The 13,749-nt window shown below is 41.9% G+C and overlaps 1 protein-coding gene across 1 annotated transcript in view; it reads right to left on the reverse strand.

Moving 5' to 3' along the window:
- The window catches only part of sardh (sarcosine dehydrogenase), a 35,054-nt gene that overhangs the window by 18,630 nt on the left and 2,675 nt on the right, over positions 1-13,749 (reverse strand). Inside the window, exons 5-12 of the mRNA XM_035183914.2 lie at positions 12,923-13,102; positions 12,237-12,360; positions 11,855-11,955; positions 9,790-9,894; positions 5,850-5,979; positions 4,355-4,441; positions 797-887; positions 435-576 (exon numbers count right to left, since the gene is read on the reverse strand). Coding sequence (XP_035039805.2) covers positions 435-576; positions 797-887; positions 4,355-4,441; positions 5,850-5,979; positions 9,790-9,894; positions 11,855-11,955; positions 12,237-12,360; positions 12,923-13,102 — 960 coding nt within the window. The remainder of the gene's footprint in view (positions 1-434; positions 577-796; positions 888-4,354; positions 4,442-5,849; positions 5,980-9,789; positions 9,895-11,854; positions 11,956-12,236; positions 12,361-12,922; positions 13,103-13,749) is intronic.

Raw genomic sequence — 13,749 nt, forward strand, 5'->3', positions numbered from 1 at the left:
CCTCGTCACTCCCCCGCTGACCGGCGCTCACTTTACACTTTAACAATAACACCAACACTAATCAGGAGTAATTAGGACACATACAGGACTTGCTTGACATTAATAGTTCAATAACTTAATGTGTGTATTCAGGATATAAATAACCAAGAACACCCTTCAACCTAAAGTACTACTGTAATTGCACAAAGGTTTGTGTTTCCCAAAGTATAAAAATGTGTCTAATAATATAACATGAGTTGTTCCTTCATCCTTTTTTCACTCCTTTTCAAGAGATTTCTTTGCAATTGAAACCTGCGCTGCCCTGAACCAAATGACTCATCAAGCCACTGAAGAGTCGGAGTAGCTCACAGCTGAGAGCCGTAGGTTCGGGTTGTTTCCTCGAACTCCTCGAGACACATTGTGTTTAAGTGCGGAGATCAAACCGCTCATCGTACCTGATGGAAAGGGTCTTTCCTCATGTTTCGACTGGCCAGCGGCTCATCAAAGGGGAACACCACGGAGTAGTTTTTAGCATACGACTCGTGGCTCCTCTCTCTGATCCAGCGCGCGTTGTCCGTGAGCGAGTTGTGGAAACGCCTGAGACAGGAGGGAGGGGAATTCAAAAGATCAGCGCTCATTAAAAGTCACATTGAGGCTTTGCTATTATTCAGGTTTTCCTGCTGCTCTTTGATAAAAATCAAAGGCTCAAAATGATGTCCAGCTGTGTGGAGTGACACCAAACCGATAGAAAGGGTTTGTAGCTGCCACTGCTCATACCATTTGTGTTTTTATAAGATATTTGAGTGCACTGATGTACCTGATGTCGTATCCGTACATGTCCTTCTCAGGGCGGCCGTGTATGATCCAGTGAGCCAGCTCTCGACCGCAGCCTCCTCCCAGCATCATGCCTGACACACACAGAGCAGCAACGTCACACAAACTGCCGGTCACATTTTATTATATTTGTATAATATTAACGCAGGTATAATATTCCCCCTAAAATTGTGACTTTAATCGCTCTTGTTTTTATTCTCTGACGTAGGTTTGAGTTTATTGAACACGAGGATTATCCTTTATATCTCTCTGTTAATCCCATATTGAATTTAATATATTACTTATTAGAATTGCAACAAAATATTACTATTTTCGAAATATTATTCTAATTATGATTAACTAATTATTATCATTGTAATGCTGTTTTGTTTAAGGAAAATTCCTGATAGGATGTCAAACAAAACAAAAGATGTCACCTTGGACTGAAAAACTGTGATGGTCACATTTCACTATTTTCTGATATTTTTAAACTTAAATGATAAAAGAAATCAGTCCAGAGAAAGAAATTGATTTAATGATAATGAAAATAATTGGTATTTGCACAAACACTACTCTGGAAATCAGAAGAACAACCTGAATAAAAAGAGTATGACCGCAGCAGATTTGTTTCCTCTGGCCACAGCCTCTGTATGTCACATGACCTAAAGGGGATTGTTTTGACCTTTGTACCATCATTTGACCCCCCCGCTCACAGCTGCCCCTGGGCCAACTGACCTCATCAGCTGCACAGAGCGGCTGCAGCAGTCGCTTTATCTCCACTCACACAGCAACACCGGGAATTCAATCCATCCAGACCCCAAACAGCTGCGTTATATAGCTGCTCCCTTTTAGTTTTGTGTTGCTGCGTATATATCATGTGTATGCGCGTGTATAGAATTCAAATACAGCATCATGACCAGTGTGTCCTTGCATCCCTCCTTCATCCATCTCCCTCCATCTCTTATCACTTCACTAAATCCTGGGCACTGTCACTCCTACTAAAGCCCGGGTGGACGTTTGAGTGGCGGGCAGGATGGATGGATGGATGGATGGATGGATGGATGGATGGATGGATGGGGGAGAGACAGAGGGAGGACAGTGAAAGAAGGAGATGATGGAATTGTCCAAAGATGCTGTGGAGACAACCAGCAGGGCGAGGTGACACTGATGAATGTCACCAGAGATAACCACGCTCATGTGCGAGCGTTTATCTGCGTGCGAACCCCTCATTCCTCCTTCCACGCATCTTGTCATCCCTCCTTCACCGCCTCCGAACTTCCCCTCTTCCTCCCCTGCTGTTGGTGTCTCACTACATCATTGCTTGTTGATGCTGTGGAAACATTTGTTCCTTTCTATGTCATTATCCTTCATTCCCTCTTCGCACATCTGCGTCGCTCTCAGATTGTCGTTGGATATTTGCTCTCTGCCTCTTTTCTGAAATTGACAGCGATGTTGCCAACAAACAAGACGCTTTTAAAGAGGGAGAAAAGGCAGATTGCTGTATTTATTCTTCCCTGTCATCAGCGACCCTGTAATCATATATACTGTGTATATTTGCGTGATAAGAAATGTAGACACCTAAACAGTGCTAAAAGAGAGGCTTAAAGGAGACGCTAAGTGACTGAGCAAATTGAACAGCTAATGGGAAAAGAAAACACAGTGGGTAAATTAAAAAGGAAAAGAAAATGGGAACCGAAATTGCCCTTTTAAATGCCTGACAAAAATTGGTATTTCTAATGTAATTTCTACATTTATTACTTAATTTAATAATTATTTCAATTGTAAATTATTCCTTTTTACTGTCCTTTAAAATATTAAGGAATTCATTATTTTGTAACACATTCATAGTCTAGAATAGAACTAAAAACTAAATTAAACATATTTCTAATTTAATACGCCCTAATATTAATTTTCTTAGTATCTTACAGACAAATCAATTAATCTTGAATATTGAAAAAGTATTATTTTCAGCCCTAACTAACACAAACCATTGTGATTGTTTGTTGGTATTAAATCAACTGTCATTGTTGTTTGACTGTATTCAAATCTGAGGCAACAGCACATTTAAATTGATGCGGTTTCTACAAAACTTACAAACGACTTCAAACCACCTCGCTGCCATCATGTCTCCCCATGTTTCTCTGCGTCCTCCACCCCAGCACAACTGTGACTAGATGAGAGAATCTGGTCTCATTGCAGAAAGCAGCAAGACGCATTATGCCACAAAACCCAATGGCTTTTTTCAGCCTCCGTGGAGCACTGCCTTAGATACGGGCAATTTCCTGAGCCTTCTAATGTGATGAAAGAACTCGGCTCGCCATTATACCGGGGAAGGTGCTCATTATTGTGATTATGAGCATGATGGTGATGCTGCTGGGTCAGAGGTGCAGCAGTTAAACGCAATTAAAGAACCGTAATCACAATAAATAAATGCACTCCCAAGTTAAAAAGTGTTTTTGACGCCAAGAGTCAGCGCCTGAAGGTTGCCAGGCTCGTCATGGACAAAGTTTTAGTGATTGCTTGGAAACCCGAAAACTAACCCCAGCAAAAAAATATTAAATTTACAATGATGAAATGGTACATTTGTGGCTTTGTTCATTTGTTTTTGCCACAATGACTCAATAATCAAAATGATCTGTTTTTGTGTTCTGTTTAATGTCTAAGAAATAAAAGTATGAGACATAAAATGTTTGGGAGATAAGAAAGAGAGGGAGGAGGAAGGTCTCAAGAACTGCAAGAATCCGTCAAAAGTCAGATCCAAGGTCTCGGTGTTTGTGTGAATGTTGAAACCACTTTATGCTGACTCGTTACCACTCCACCTCCTGGCACCTCCCAAGCGATTGTCATAAAACCTATCTCGACCCCTGGAGTCATTCGCAGAAGAAAGCTTTCTCCCAACACTAATGGCGATGACTTTACCCTTTACTCCCCCTCTATCTGCGTTCTGCAGATTGCCGAGACGCTCGCTTTCCTCCCCCTGTAATGTCAGAGGTAAGCTCATCTGTGAGTGAAGTAATAAAGTGACTTGGGATGTTGTTGGTATGTGAATGTGTGTGTGTGTGTGTGTGTGTGTGTGTGTGTGTGTGTGTGTGTGTGTGTGTGTGTGTGTGTGTGTGTGTGTGTGTGTGTGTGTGTGTGTGTGTGTGTGTGTGTGTGTGTGTGTGTCCTCCTTGGACTCCGAAAGCACTCCATTATTCATCTGTACGTTGAGCGTCCACGGAGATTGGCGGCTGCTGGGTCGAAACACTCTTGGACCACTTCTCCGTGCTTGTTTTGGTCCTGTTTATTTAGCCCCTGTAGATTCCTCTGACCTTTCTAGCTCTATCACTTCGGCGTTTCCTCAAGGGAAAGCTCATAACCAAGCACTTTAAAGAACATCGCAGTGAGTGATAGAACGTAGAATTTGTTTTAGGTAAAGATTATGAGGCAAACAATTCGACCGGAGATGTCTTTACCCTCTGGTATCATCATGCACCCTTCATTTCTCTTTCTGTTCTTTTGTTTCTTTTAAATCCCCCTCCACCTACGCTCCTCTCCATCTCTCTGCCCCGGCGGCACGTACCCGCGCTGTTGAAGCCACATCCCAGGAAGAAACCTCTGACCTCTGGTGCTTCTCCCATCAGCGGCTTATGGTCGGCCGTGAACGATTCTGAAAACAAAACACAAAGAGGGAGAGACTCTGTTGGCGTCAGGGGAAACAAAAGCAGGTCACACCAGGTAAACACAGAGGTGAACTGATCTCAGTGCAGTGCATGTCTGAAAGCAGCTTAATAATACTTTTATTAGATTTTAAAATCTTTATTTTGTGTAATGTGGACGTTTAAGGAGTATTCAAATAAATACAATTTACACCAACTCTAATAAAGGTTTATGTTTGCAGCTTCAGTTATTAATTGCTTGGGTAAAATACGAGTGTTTATGTGCAGGGAGCATAAAGAAGTACTTAAGTTCTGCTATTGAATGGAACTTAAAGAGCAGAAGATCCAAGGTCAAGTACTTCACTCACTGAGGCTAAAAATACCCAGATGCACTCTCTCTTATGTCCTGAATGCACGTGTGTTTGTTTTATGGTACAGAGTAAGTGGTTCATCAGCCATATTCAATTACCTGCTGAATGTGCCAAAGGAAAACATTTTGAAGAAGTTAACAGCATCAAAACTTTCCCCAAGTGGTATTTTAATCATTTTTCTATCCTCCTGAGGACATATAGATGATACTCGTCGTACTCGTAATACCTGGATCATGGTGAAGAGTTCCTCTCTATTCAGGCTGTTCTCTTCCTAAGTAAAGAAGTCAAGGACTCAGTAAGCTCACGGTGAATATATATCACTTAGGGTTGTGTTCTAATGTGAATTCAACACACTTAAATAAATAAATCTTCCTTCAAATGTCTCAACTTTTCCTTCCTATGTCTAAAATGTCCTTTCCTTCTTTCTTTCTTTCCTTCCTTCCTTCCTTCCATCTTGACATCCTACGTCTCAACTTTACCTTCCTTCCTTCCTTCCTTCCTTCCTTCCTTCCTTCCTTCCTTCCTTCCTTCCTTCCTTCCTTCCTTCCTTTGTCTCAACTTTTCCTCCACTTCGTTCCACATCTCAACTTTTCCTTCCCTTCCTTCCACCCTCTGTTTTCTCTCCGTCTTTCTCAGAACACCTCACAGAATCCCTCACTCTCTCTCTCACAACCCAAACAGCTGCATCATAATATGATGAGGAAAAATTCGACTCCATGCTGAAACTCTTCAGGCTGCACAGCGACAGATCGGCTGGGGCAACTTGGCGACGTGATATTTCCTGGACAAGGAGTCGGGCTTGAACTAATCAAACTATCTCCTCTACAAACATGACACATAGACACATGGTTTAGGTATTCATGAGCAGTATGGGAGCGGTGAACACGATATTTTACAGATGGATGCGTTCCACCTTTAAATTAGAATGTGTCCAATTTAAAAAGTGCCATTGCAGTTGCTTGTTCACCTGCCGTCGTGCAGAATGTTACAGAAATTTACCAGAAGGGTCGACAGGATTTTCTGTGGAGATGTGTGTGTGTGTACATACCTGGTCCACAGACAGTGGACTTGATGCCAGTCTGCTCCAAACTGGGGACTCTGTTAATCGCACCCTCAATATGTTGCGTGAATACATCCCAGTCCAGGTCGAACAAACTGAAGGCAAACTTATCAGACACCTGGGAAAGAAAACACAGACAAACATGTGACTTTCTTGTTTATTTCATTGCATTTAAACAAAACATACTTATGATCCAAAGGGTTTCTGCAGGTCTCAACATGTTCAATTCTTCAGACCCTGATAAAAGAACTTTCACCCTCAGAGTCCAACAATTACTTAAACCCATAAATGAAGATAAAGTCAAGTAGCCTAGTAAAGAATAACCCGGAAAATGCCACGTTATCTCACTAATCAGTTGCATGTTGGTCTTGTTCATATTTTTATTACCGCATGTCGACATTTCACTCATTAAACCTTTATAGAGAGGCTGCAGGTTTGGTCCAGAAGCCGCCCTTTGCTGCATGTCTTCTCCTACTCTCTCTCTCTCTCTCCCTATTTCACAGTTACTCTCCTGTCAAAAAAGGTGAAATGCTAAAAAGAAAAAAAAAACTTCAAATGAACCAACAAACTAATTTTAAAGCACGATGCAAGACTTTAAACTTTAAAAAGCCTAACATTTTATACCCTGTGAAAACCTGTGTATTCTGCTGCAAGAAGACATTGCAAACATTTTATTAATGCTGTACGTTTGCATTACCGATACTTCATTCATATTTGTATATGTTTTTTGTTTTATTCAAAATTAACACAAATCCCAGAAAAATGCTCCTCCTGATAAAATGAATCCACACGACTACAGTGATGTCCAATGCAGGTGCCCCACCTCACAGACTGATAAGCTCCTTTTTCTCTCTCTTCCTCATCACTTTTGACTGACTTCAGTAAAAACATGATCGAGATCAAGTTAAAACATGATCCTGTGTGAGTGCGCTGCCCACTGCAGCTGGAACACGTCCTGTCTTCTGAATCTACACTTTCTCACCAGGGAACCAGCATCTGTCTAATCAAACCCTTCCTCTCTCAGTATTTGGTCCAAGCTTTGATTTGCTCCCAGCTCCGGGGCCCTCTGCAACTCCCTCCTCTTCATCCGGGCCAGAACTCGGCTGTAAGCTCCAGCAACTCACGCAGAGCAGCACAGACCGCCTCGCCCTCAAACTTCTCCCCCTCCTACACAAATGTGGCTGAGCTCAAAATCTGTAAGTCCAGCTCACCACCTCATGCTATGTGCTGCGAGTTTATCAGCCACGTGTATATCTCCCTGTATCCCCGCACTGATCTGCTCATCCTCTCCTCTCAGTCCTTCTCCATCTTGGATTGACATGTGCTCTTTTCCATCCTGGATGCTCTGGATTGTGAAATGCAGCTCCCTCTTACATATTATACAAATGTCGCTCTGGATAACAGCATCAACTTATTCCCTTAAATGCCTAATATGTTGAATATAAGCATTTCTTCAAGTTGAAAGTCAGCAGTTGCACAAAGGAGCTGTAGGCAAACTGAAAGCACTTCCCTGTGGCTGTACAATGAACGTCAGTGGTGACACTTTCAGTCTTGATTAAGACCTGAATGTCACATGGAAAGTATAAGCTGACGGCAGCCCCGCTTTCATGTGAACAAAGAGTTGTGCGTTATTGCTGAGCACCGACACTGGAGTGTGTGAGGAGCGCTGCTCTTTGTCCTGGACGCCAACACTTCTCCTCTCAATCCCTCCCGAGCCATCGATCTCGCTCATCTTCACTCGGTAGGCCTCCTCTATTCTCTCCCGTCTCCCCGCTAATTCTCCTTTCTGTATCTGCGCTTTCTTCCTCCATCCGCCTCGAAACATCAAAGCAAACGCTCAGCTGCAGAGCGAGAACAAAAGACGCCGCTTCGTGCACAAAGAAATCCTTCAAAGTGTAGATATGAAGGCAGCGGGACGGAAAGACAGAACAAGTCGTCCAGTCACCGAGAGGCGAGAAGATTTTATCTGTGTCCACGTTTTACAGTAACTGAACATTTATTATAATTGTTTACATTATCTCAACAAAAGAAAACGATTGAAGAGGCAACATTATCTTAATAGAATTAAAATGATTTCTGATATTGATATACTATTTGAAATCCTTTGCATTTCAATAACTCATTCTCACACATGAATGGGGTGGATGCAGCTAGAAATCGTTACTTGTGAATGGCACAGGTTGAAGGGTTACGTTGCTTTCTACAGATTTGAAGGAATAAAATCAAACCGGAGCGACTGAGGTGTGAAGAAACTGATCCCCAGGGAGCACCGGGACAGGATCAGAGACAAACGGAAAAGCCGTGTCCTTGAGAGAAAGTACACTTCCATTAGGACGAAGACCACCTGTTGATTCACAGGCTTTTATAAAGATCGATCCACAGAATAAAAAATAAACCACCCTCTTTAAAAGAGTCAGTAAGTACGTAAAAGAACTGCCTGTGGAGTTACTTTTTATTTTAATAGCTGCCAAAGGACAGTTTGAATGATTTGTTTTTTCACAGCCACTTGTTATTTCTGTCTTTTACAGAGACACTTCGGTTTTAATGTTCCAATAAAAGTTATTTTCCCGCGAGTGAATCTAAAAATACAAGGTTTGTGGGTGTTCACACATTTTCCTTTGGAGCATGGATTATGCTCATCAGTCCACCCATTAGAAATTCAATATCTGGTGTGAAGGTAATAAGACACTTGATTGCCACCAAAAAATCTACACAAAACTTTTTTTGAGATCATTTCCAAGTATGTTTTCCTTTTCCTTTTTAATGTGCGAGTGTTTAAAAGCCGTTGATACATTTTCAGTATTGAAGTTTATTTTCAGTTCTCTTAGCATTTCTCTTAATGTATGAGTTAAATATGTCGGCCTCAGACCTGGCTTGTATTTTTTTACCTTTGCAGAAGGTCAAACCAGCCGCAGCCCCACCTCCTCTTTTAATATAATCAGACTAGATATGCTGGAAACAGGGGAAACAATTAAGCCACGTTGGAGCTCGGAATTTTTGAAGTTGCAACTGGAACGCCCCCTCAAGTCGGAACTTCGACTCAAAATGCTGGAGGAACCTTACCACCCCCGACTTCGAAATCCAAGATGGCCCCTACGTATATAGACAGAAGTGAAAGGTGTAGTTTTAAGTTTTATTAGCGCTTCTGTAATTTTATGTGTTGTACACAAAGTACTGTCCAATTACTGTCAAACCATCTTGATAGCCCCCTGGTGGCTGGCTGCAGTAGTCCTCCTTCATGTTAGTGGATGAGACATGGGCCAAACTAAAAAGTCAAACTACGTATGTTTTTCTCAAAGATGGTTTGGTTTTAGTTATTTGATGCGATTAAAACAGGGGAAATGTCATGAATGGGGCGATTGTTGACTGCGCAAACTCATTTTTTGGGGAGGAAGTGGAGAAACGCTACCACACGGTCTATACTGGTTACAGTGGTATCATTCTTCTCATGCAACTATTGGCAAGGAAGCAAATAAGGATATTTCCCAAACTTTTACTCTATGGCGCTTTATGGCACTTTCACACTTTTACTTCTACTAAATTTAGAGTGCAGGACTTTTACTTATAATGGAGTCATTCAAAATTATTACACTAGCATTAAACACTTCCTTCCACACTCACACAGTTTCATGAGTCCTGTAAAGAATACGGTTTGACCTCCAAGTTAATACAGCAGTAAGTAATGAAGATGAGGGAAAGAAAGACAGGATAAAAAACAGGCTGAGGTCAAACTGACAGAGACAATGAGAACTATATAAACAGGATTAAAGTTTATTCAGCTACCTAATTGAGGTATTTGATTTTATGTCGATCGAGGCAGACGTTACGTCACGGCTCACTCAGACACACGCACGTCAATAAGTGAGGTTTCAGAGTCTCCATTGACCGAGAACGAGATGGTCGATCATTAGTTAGCACTCGAGCTTACCTCGTCCCAGAAGATGGGGTTTTGTTCGTAGCCGCCGACAGACAGGGCGTCACCTTGGAGCCGCAGGTACACTGATGCATCATGGTCCCTGACATTTGGCATGTTCTGCAAATAAAAAAGGGTAAGCATCAAATCATGAATTTGTCAAGTAGAGATAAGGGTTTTCACTTGTTATGTCAGTTTTAATGACAAAAGCTCAGTTACTAGAGTATTATCTGTTATTATGATAACTTCATACTATAAAATTACTAAGTCTTAAAACTACAAAACATTCATTCATGATGATGAGACACAAAGACAGACTTTCACACATCTGCAACCACACCACCATATGTTTGTTGGATACTCCACTAAACTTGAAAGTAAAATTGTCAGAAAATTAAGCTGCTGAAACGTAAAAACACATCATGCCATCACCTTAAAAAAGCTGGTGTTCCCATTACATCATTTAAAGTAAGAGTCAACTTTATTTCACTTCCGCCATATGTGAAATGTGAAATGCCATTTCTCTCTGATCCCGGAATAAACACATAAGTACACAAATATGCAGTAAGAAAATGCAGATTGAGCACTTTATGGCTCCTGTGCAGACAATGTGCAGCTGTGACTCAGACTCTGATGTGCTATTCAGTGCTGCCTGGTGCTTTACACACTGTGTAAACAACTCGAGACATAACAACCTACAAATCTACAGCACCAGCGGCACATACCATGACATAACGGAACGAGCCTCAGCGTTTCTTTATGCCTGTGTCACTGCAGCTGACAAACCATGAAATCTTCTTTCAACAGCACAACAGAGGGAAACATTCACCCTCGTGTGGATACAAGTGTCCGATGAATAGTGACACCTGGAGGATGTTGTGCCATTTGAACTCATCCTGTCCGGAGAGCTGTTCATGCCAAAGTAAACTGGCTCTGGGTACAGAAACCAAAATACCAGTGAGCGAGCTGACATTTGGAAAAACAGCTCACCACATTGAATAAAAGCCAAACTGCTCCTTTCTCTCTGCCAGGCTCAGCGTGGCTCAGCCAGGCAGCTTCCTCCATGTGATCGATACTGAGCACTGCAGTACATTCTGTCCTTCATGTGTTCTCACACAGATGAAAACAAACACCGGCTACCGTCAGCTGGCCCGGCTACGTTCTTCAACTTAAAGGATTCACCCACAGATCTGCAGTCAGCGAGGCAGGTTTGATCTGAAGTTGCACGGCCTGATGGAAACATATTTCCTTGTGGCATCCCAGTGTGTGAGTGTGTCATTCTGTGTGTGTGTGTGTGTGTGTGGGCTCATGTCAGTGTGCATGATGTAGCAGTAATGCTGGTTAAGCTGCTCTTAAACTACATAACACGGGGAAGCTCTGACAGCCCGTCTAAAACCACCAGCCTCTAGAGGATGAGCACAGTCATGCATGTGTACACTCAATAAATCCAACACACACACACACACACACACACGGTCACAATTACAGTGGATCATGTGCACGAGCAGTGTAGCTGCACACACAGGCCTCACTGATGCTCCTGAATACGTACACATGACTGACATTTATGTGTTCAAACAAATCAATCTGCCTCTATCCCTTACACAAACAAGCAAACACACTTCATCACTACACACACGCACACACAACACGCACACACAAACACACACAGTCTGAAATCTGTGGCCATAGTGCCCCCTATTGTTCACATGGAAGTAATACACACACAGGACAGAATTTCTGTCTCCAAGGGGAATTAAAGGGACAATTAAATCTTACAGTAGACATTTGTCTGGGCGTATTTCAGATAAAGCAGCAATAGTAACATTAAAGTCCAAGCTTTACAATTACACTGCATGATTACCTCATTAGTTAAAAGTTAATGTGATTGTTTATTTTAACAAAACGTCCAGCCAGGAAACATATTGATGAGTGTCTCATATTAATGACAATACAAAACATTTGGACTTTTTAAAAATGTGCATCCAGCATGCTACCGGGACACTTCACAACACTGGGCCAATGGTTGATTTTATAGTTTAATGTTTTTTTAGACATGACGGGTGGCGGCTGGTCCCACCTGTATGCCTTCAATTCTCTCCGTCACCACATAGGCATGATGCATCGCTACGAGAGGCACCTTGACTCCGGCCATTTCCCCGAGCTTGGTGGCCCACACACCTGCAAGCAACAAACAGAGACAAGAATTCATATTGCATCCAGGAGAGAAGCAGTTTTGGCAAAAAAAACAAACATATGATGATTTGGATTCAAAAGCAATCTCACTTTTACCTCCTATGCAGCAAGGGCTCAGAAGGATGAAAAGCTGCTTTAACATCAGTTTCCACAAACTGTGTCCAGTCAGTGCACAGCTCAGTGTTTCTTTTCCATCTCTAACTAAACCAAAATCCTCGTCAACTATAATGTTTTGTGTCTTGGGAGGATTAGTTAGTTAATCTCACCTGCACAGTTCACCACACAAGATGTTTCAATTGTCCCATGTGGGGTCTCCACCGCCTTCACCCTCTTCACCCCGAAGTCATCTGTGCGCACGCTGATGCCGGTCACAGGGCAGTTCTCAATCACCTAGTTTTAAGACAGAAAGGTGGAGTTATTCTCAAGCAACGTGGAGATACAGTATTTGGCTTCAGCTTCGTGAGGCTAATTAAGGTGATTAATGAATTGTGACATCACTGAAAACCTGTTGGTAACTTTGTTATTTTTACGACAGGGTTTTTTTAAATTTCATGGCCTGAATACTGATCAACCTGCAAACAGCAGCTGCCTCCATGATGAATAAAAGCCAAATAGTAAAAGACATAATCCTCCAGGCTGAATTTTACGAGTACAACCACTTGTCTTAAACATTTTTATGCAAAACCGACATTTTCTCTTATATATATTATTTTTATGTAAAGCACTTTGGAATACATTTCTAAAGTCAGCACAAGGTAATGACATGACCATCTTTAATAGACTCTCTTGTTCAGATAAGGATGCTATTATTAAACTGTACTGTGTTTTGTCACACACACAAAAACACACAGCAGCAGCTCACCTGACTCACTGACCAGTTTGTGTGTTGGTTAGAAAAACATATTCATGGTCCAACCAGAAAAGAGCTAGTTAGTGTATCACTGCAGTTTACCTTGGCTCCCCTGGCTGTTGCAGCTCTGCTCAGCGTGGTGCAGGTGCCGGCCGGGTCCATGGTGCCGTCTTTTGGAACATACAGGGTTCCGTACAGATCATCCACGTTCATCAGAGGATACAGGTCCTTGGTCTCGGCAGGTGACAGCACGTAGGACTCAATACCGTAAACTTTACCCAGCTAGAAATAAGAGGATATGACACGTCTCAGTGTTTCAGGTCTTAACGGAGAAGGATCGATTCATCTCAAGTAACCACGTCTGACGCTGATGATTATTAGTTAATGAATTTAACAGATTTCAATTTGCAAAATCATTTTCGACTTAAACATTCATCGCAGCCAGAAACCCACTTTGACTCTGAACATCACAACTTCACAACTTCACTGCAGCTGCTGCCCTGGAGATTCCAGAGGGGATCTTCAACAACATGAACATCTGTGGATTTATCTTTTCTTCAGTAAAGATTTCAACCATTTTATTTTCATTTGTCTAATCTCAAGCAGAACAAAGATTCAGCAGTGGATGTGTGCATCAAAGTGGGAATCACATACATTTCTGTAATACAACCCTGCGTCAAAGTTTGACTTTTTTGTGTTTCAAAGTGAAACAAACATCTGAGGAAAACTAAACTGGGAGTTGTTGGTGTTGACATTTTACCTTTTTTTTTTCTGGCTGAACTTTGAACATGCAAAATGTGAATCACGGTAAACAAAGACTGTTAAGTTTTAAAAACTTAACATTTTAAAGCCCCATCTATCGAATCAACCCTTGCACCAAACAAAAAACTTGTGTCCCATGATGAACTGATCTCTTTACCCCACCATGC

The sequence above is a fragment of the Hippoglossus stenolepis genome, chromosome 18 (assembly GCF_022539355.2).
Source record: "Hippoglossus stenolepis isolate QCI-W04-F060 chromosome 18, HSTE1.2, whole genome shotgun sequence".
Lineage (NCBI taxonomy): Eukaryota > Metazoa > Chordata > Actinopteri > Pleuronectiformes > Pleuronectidae > Hippoglossus > Hippoglossus stenolepis.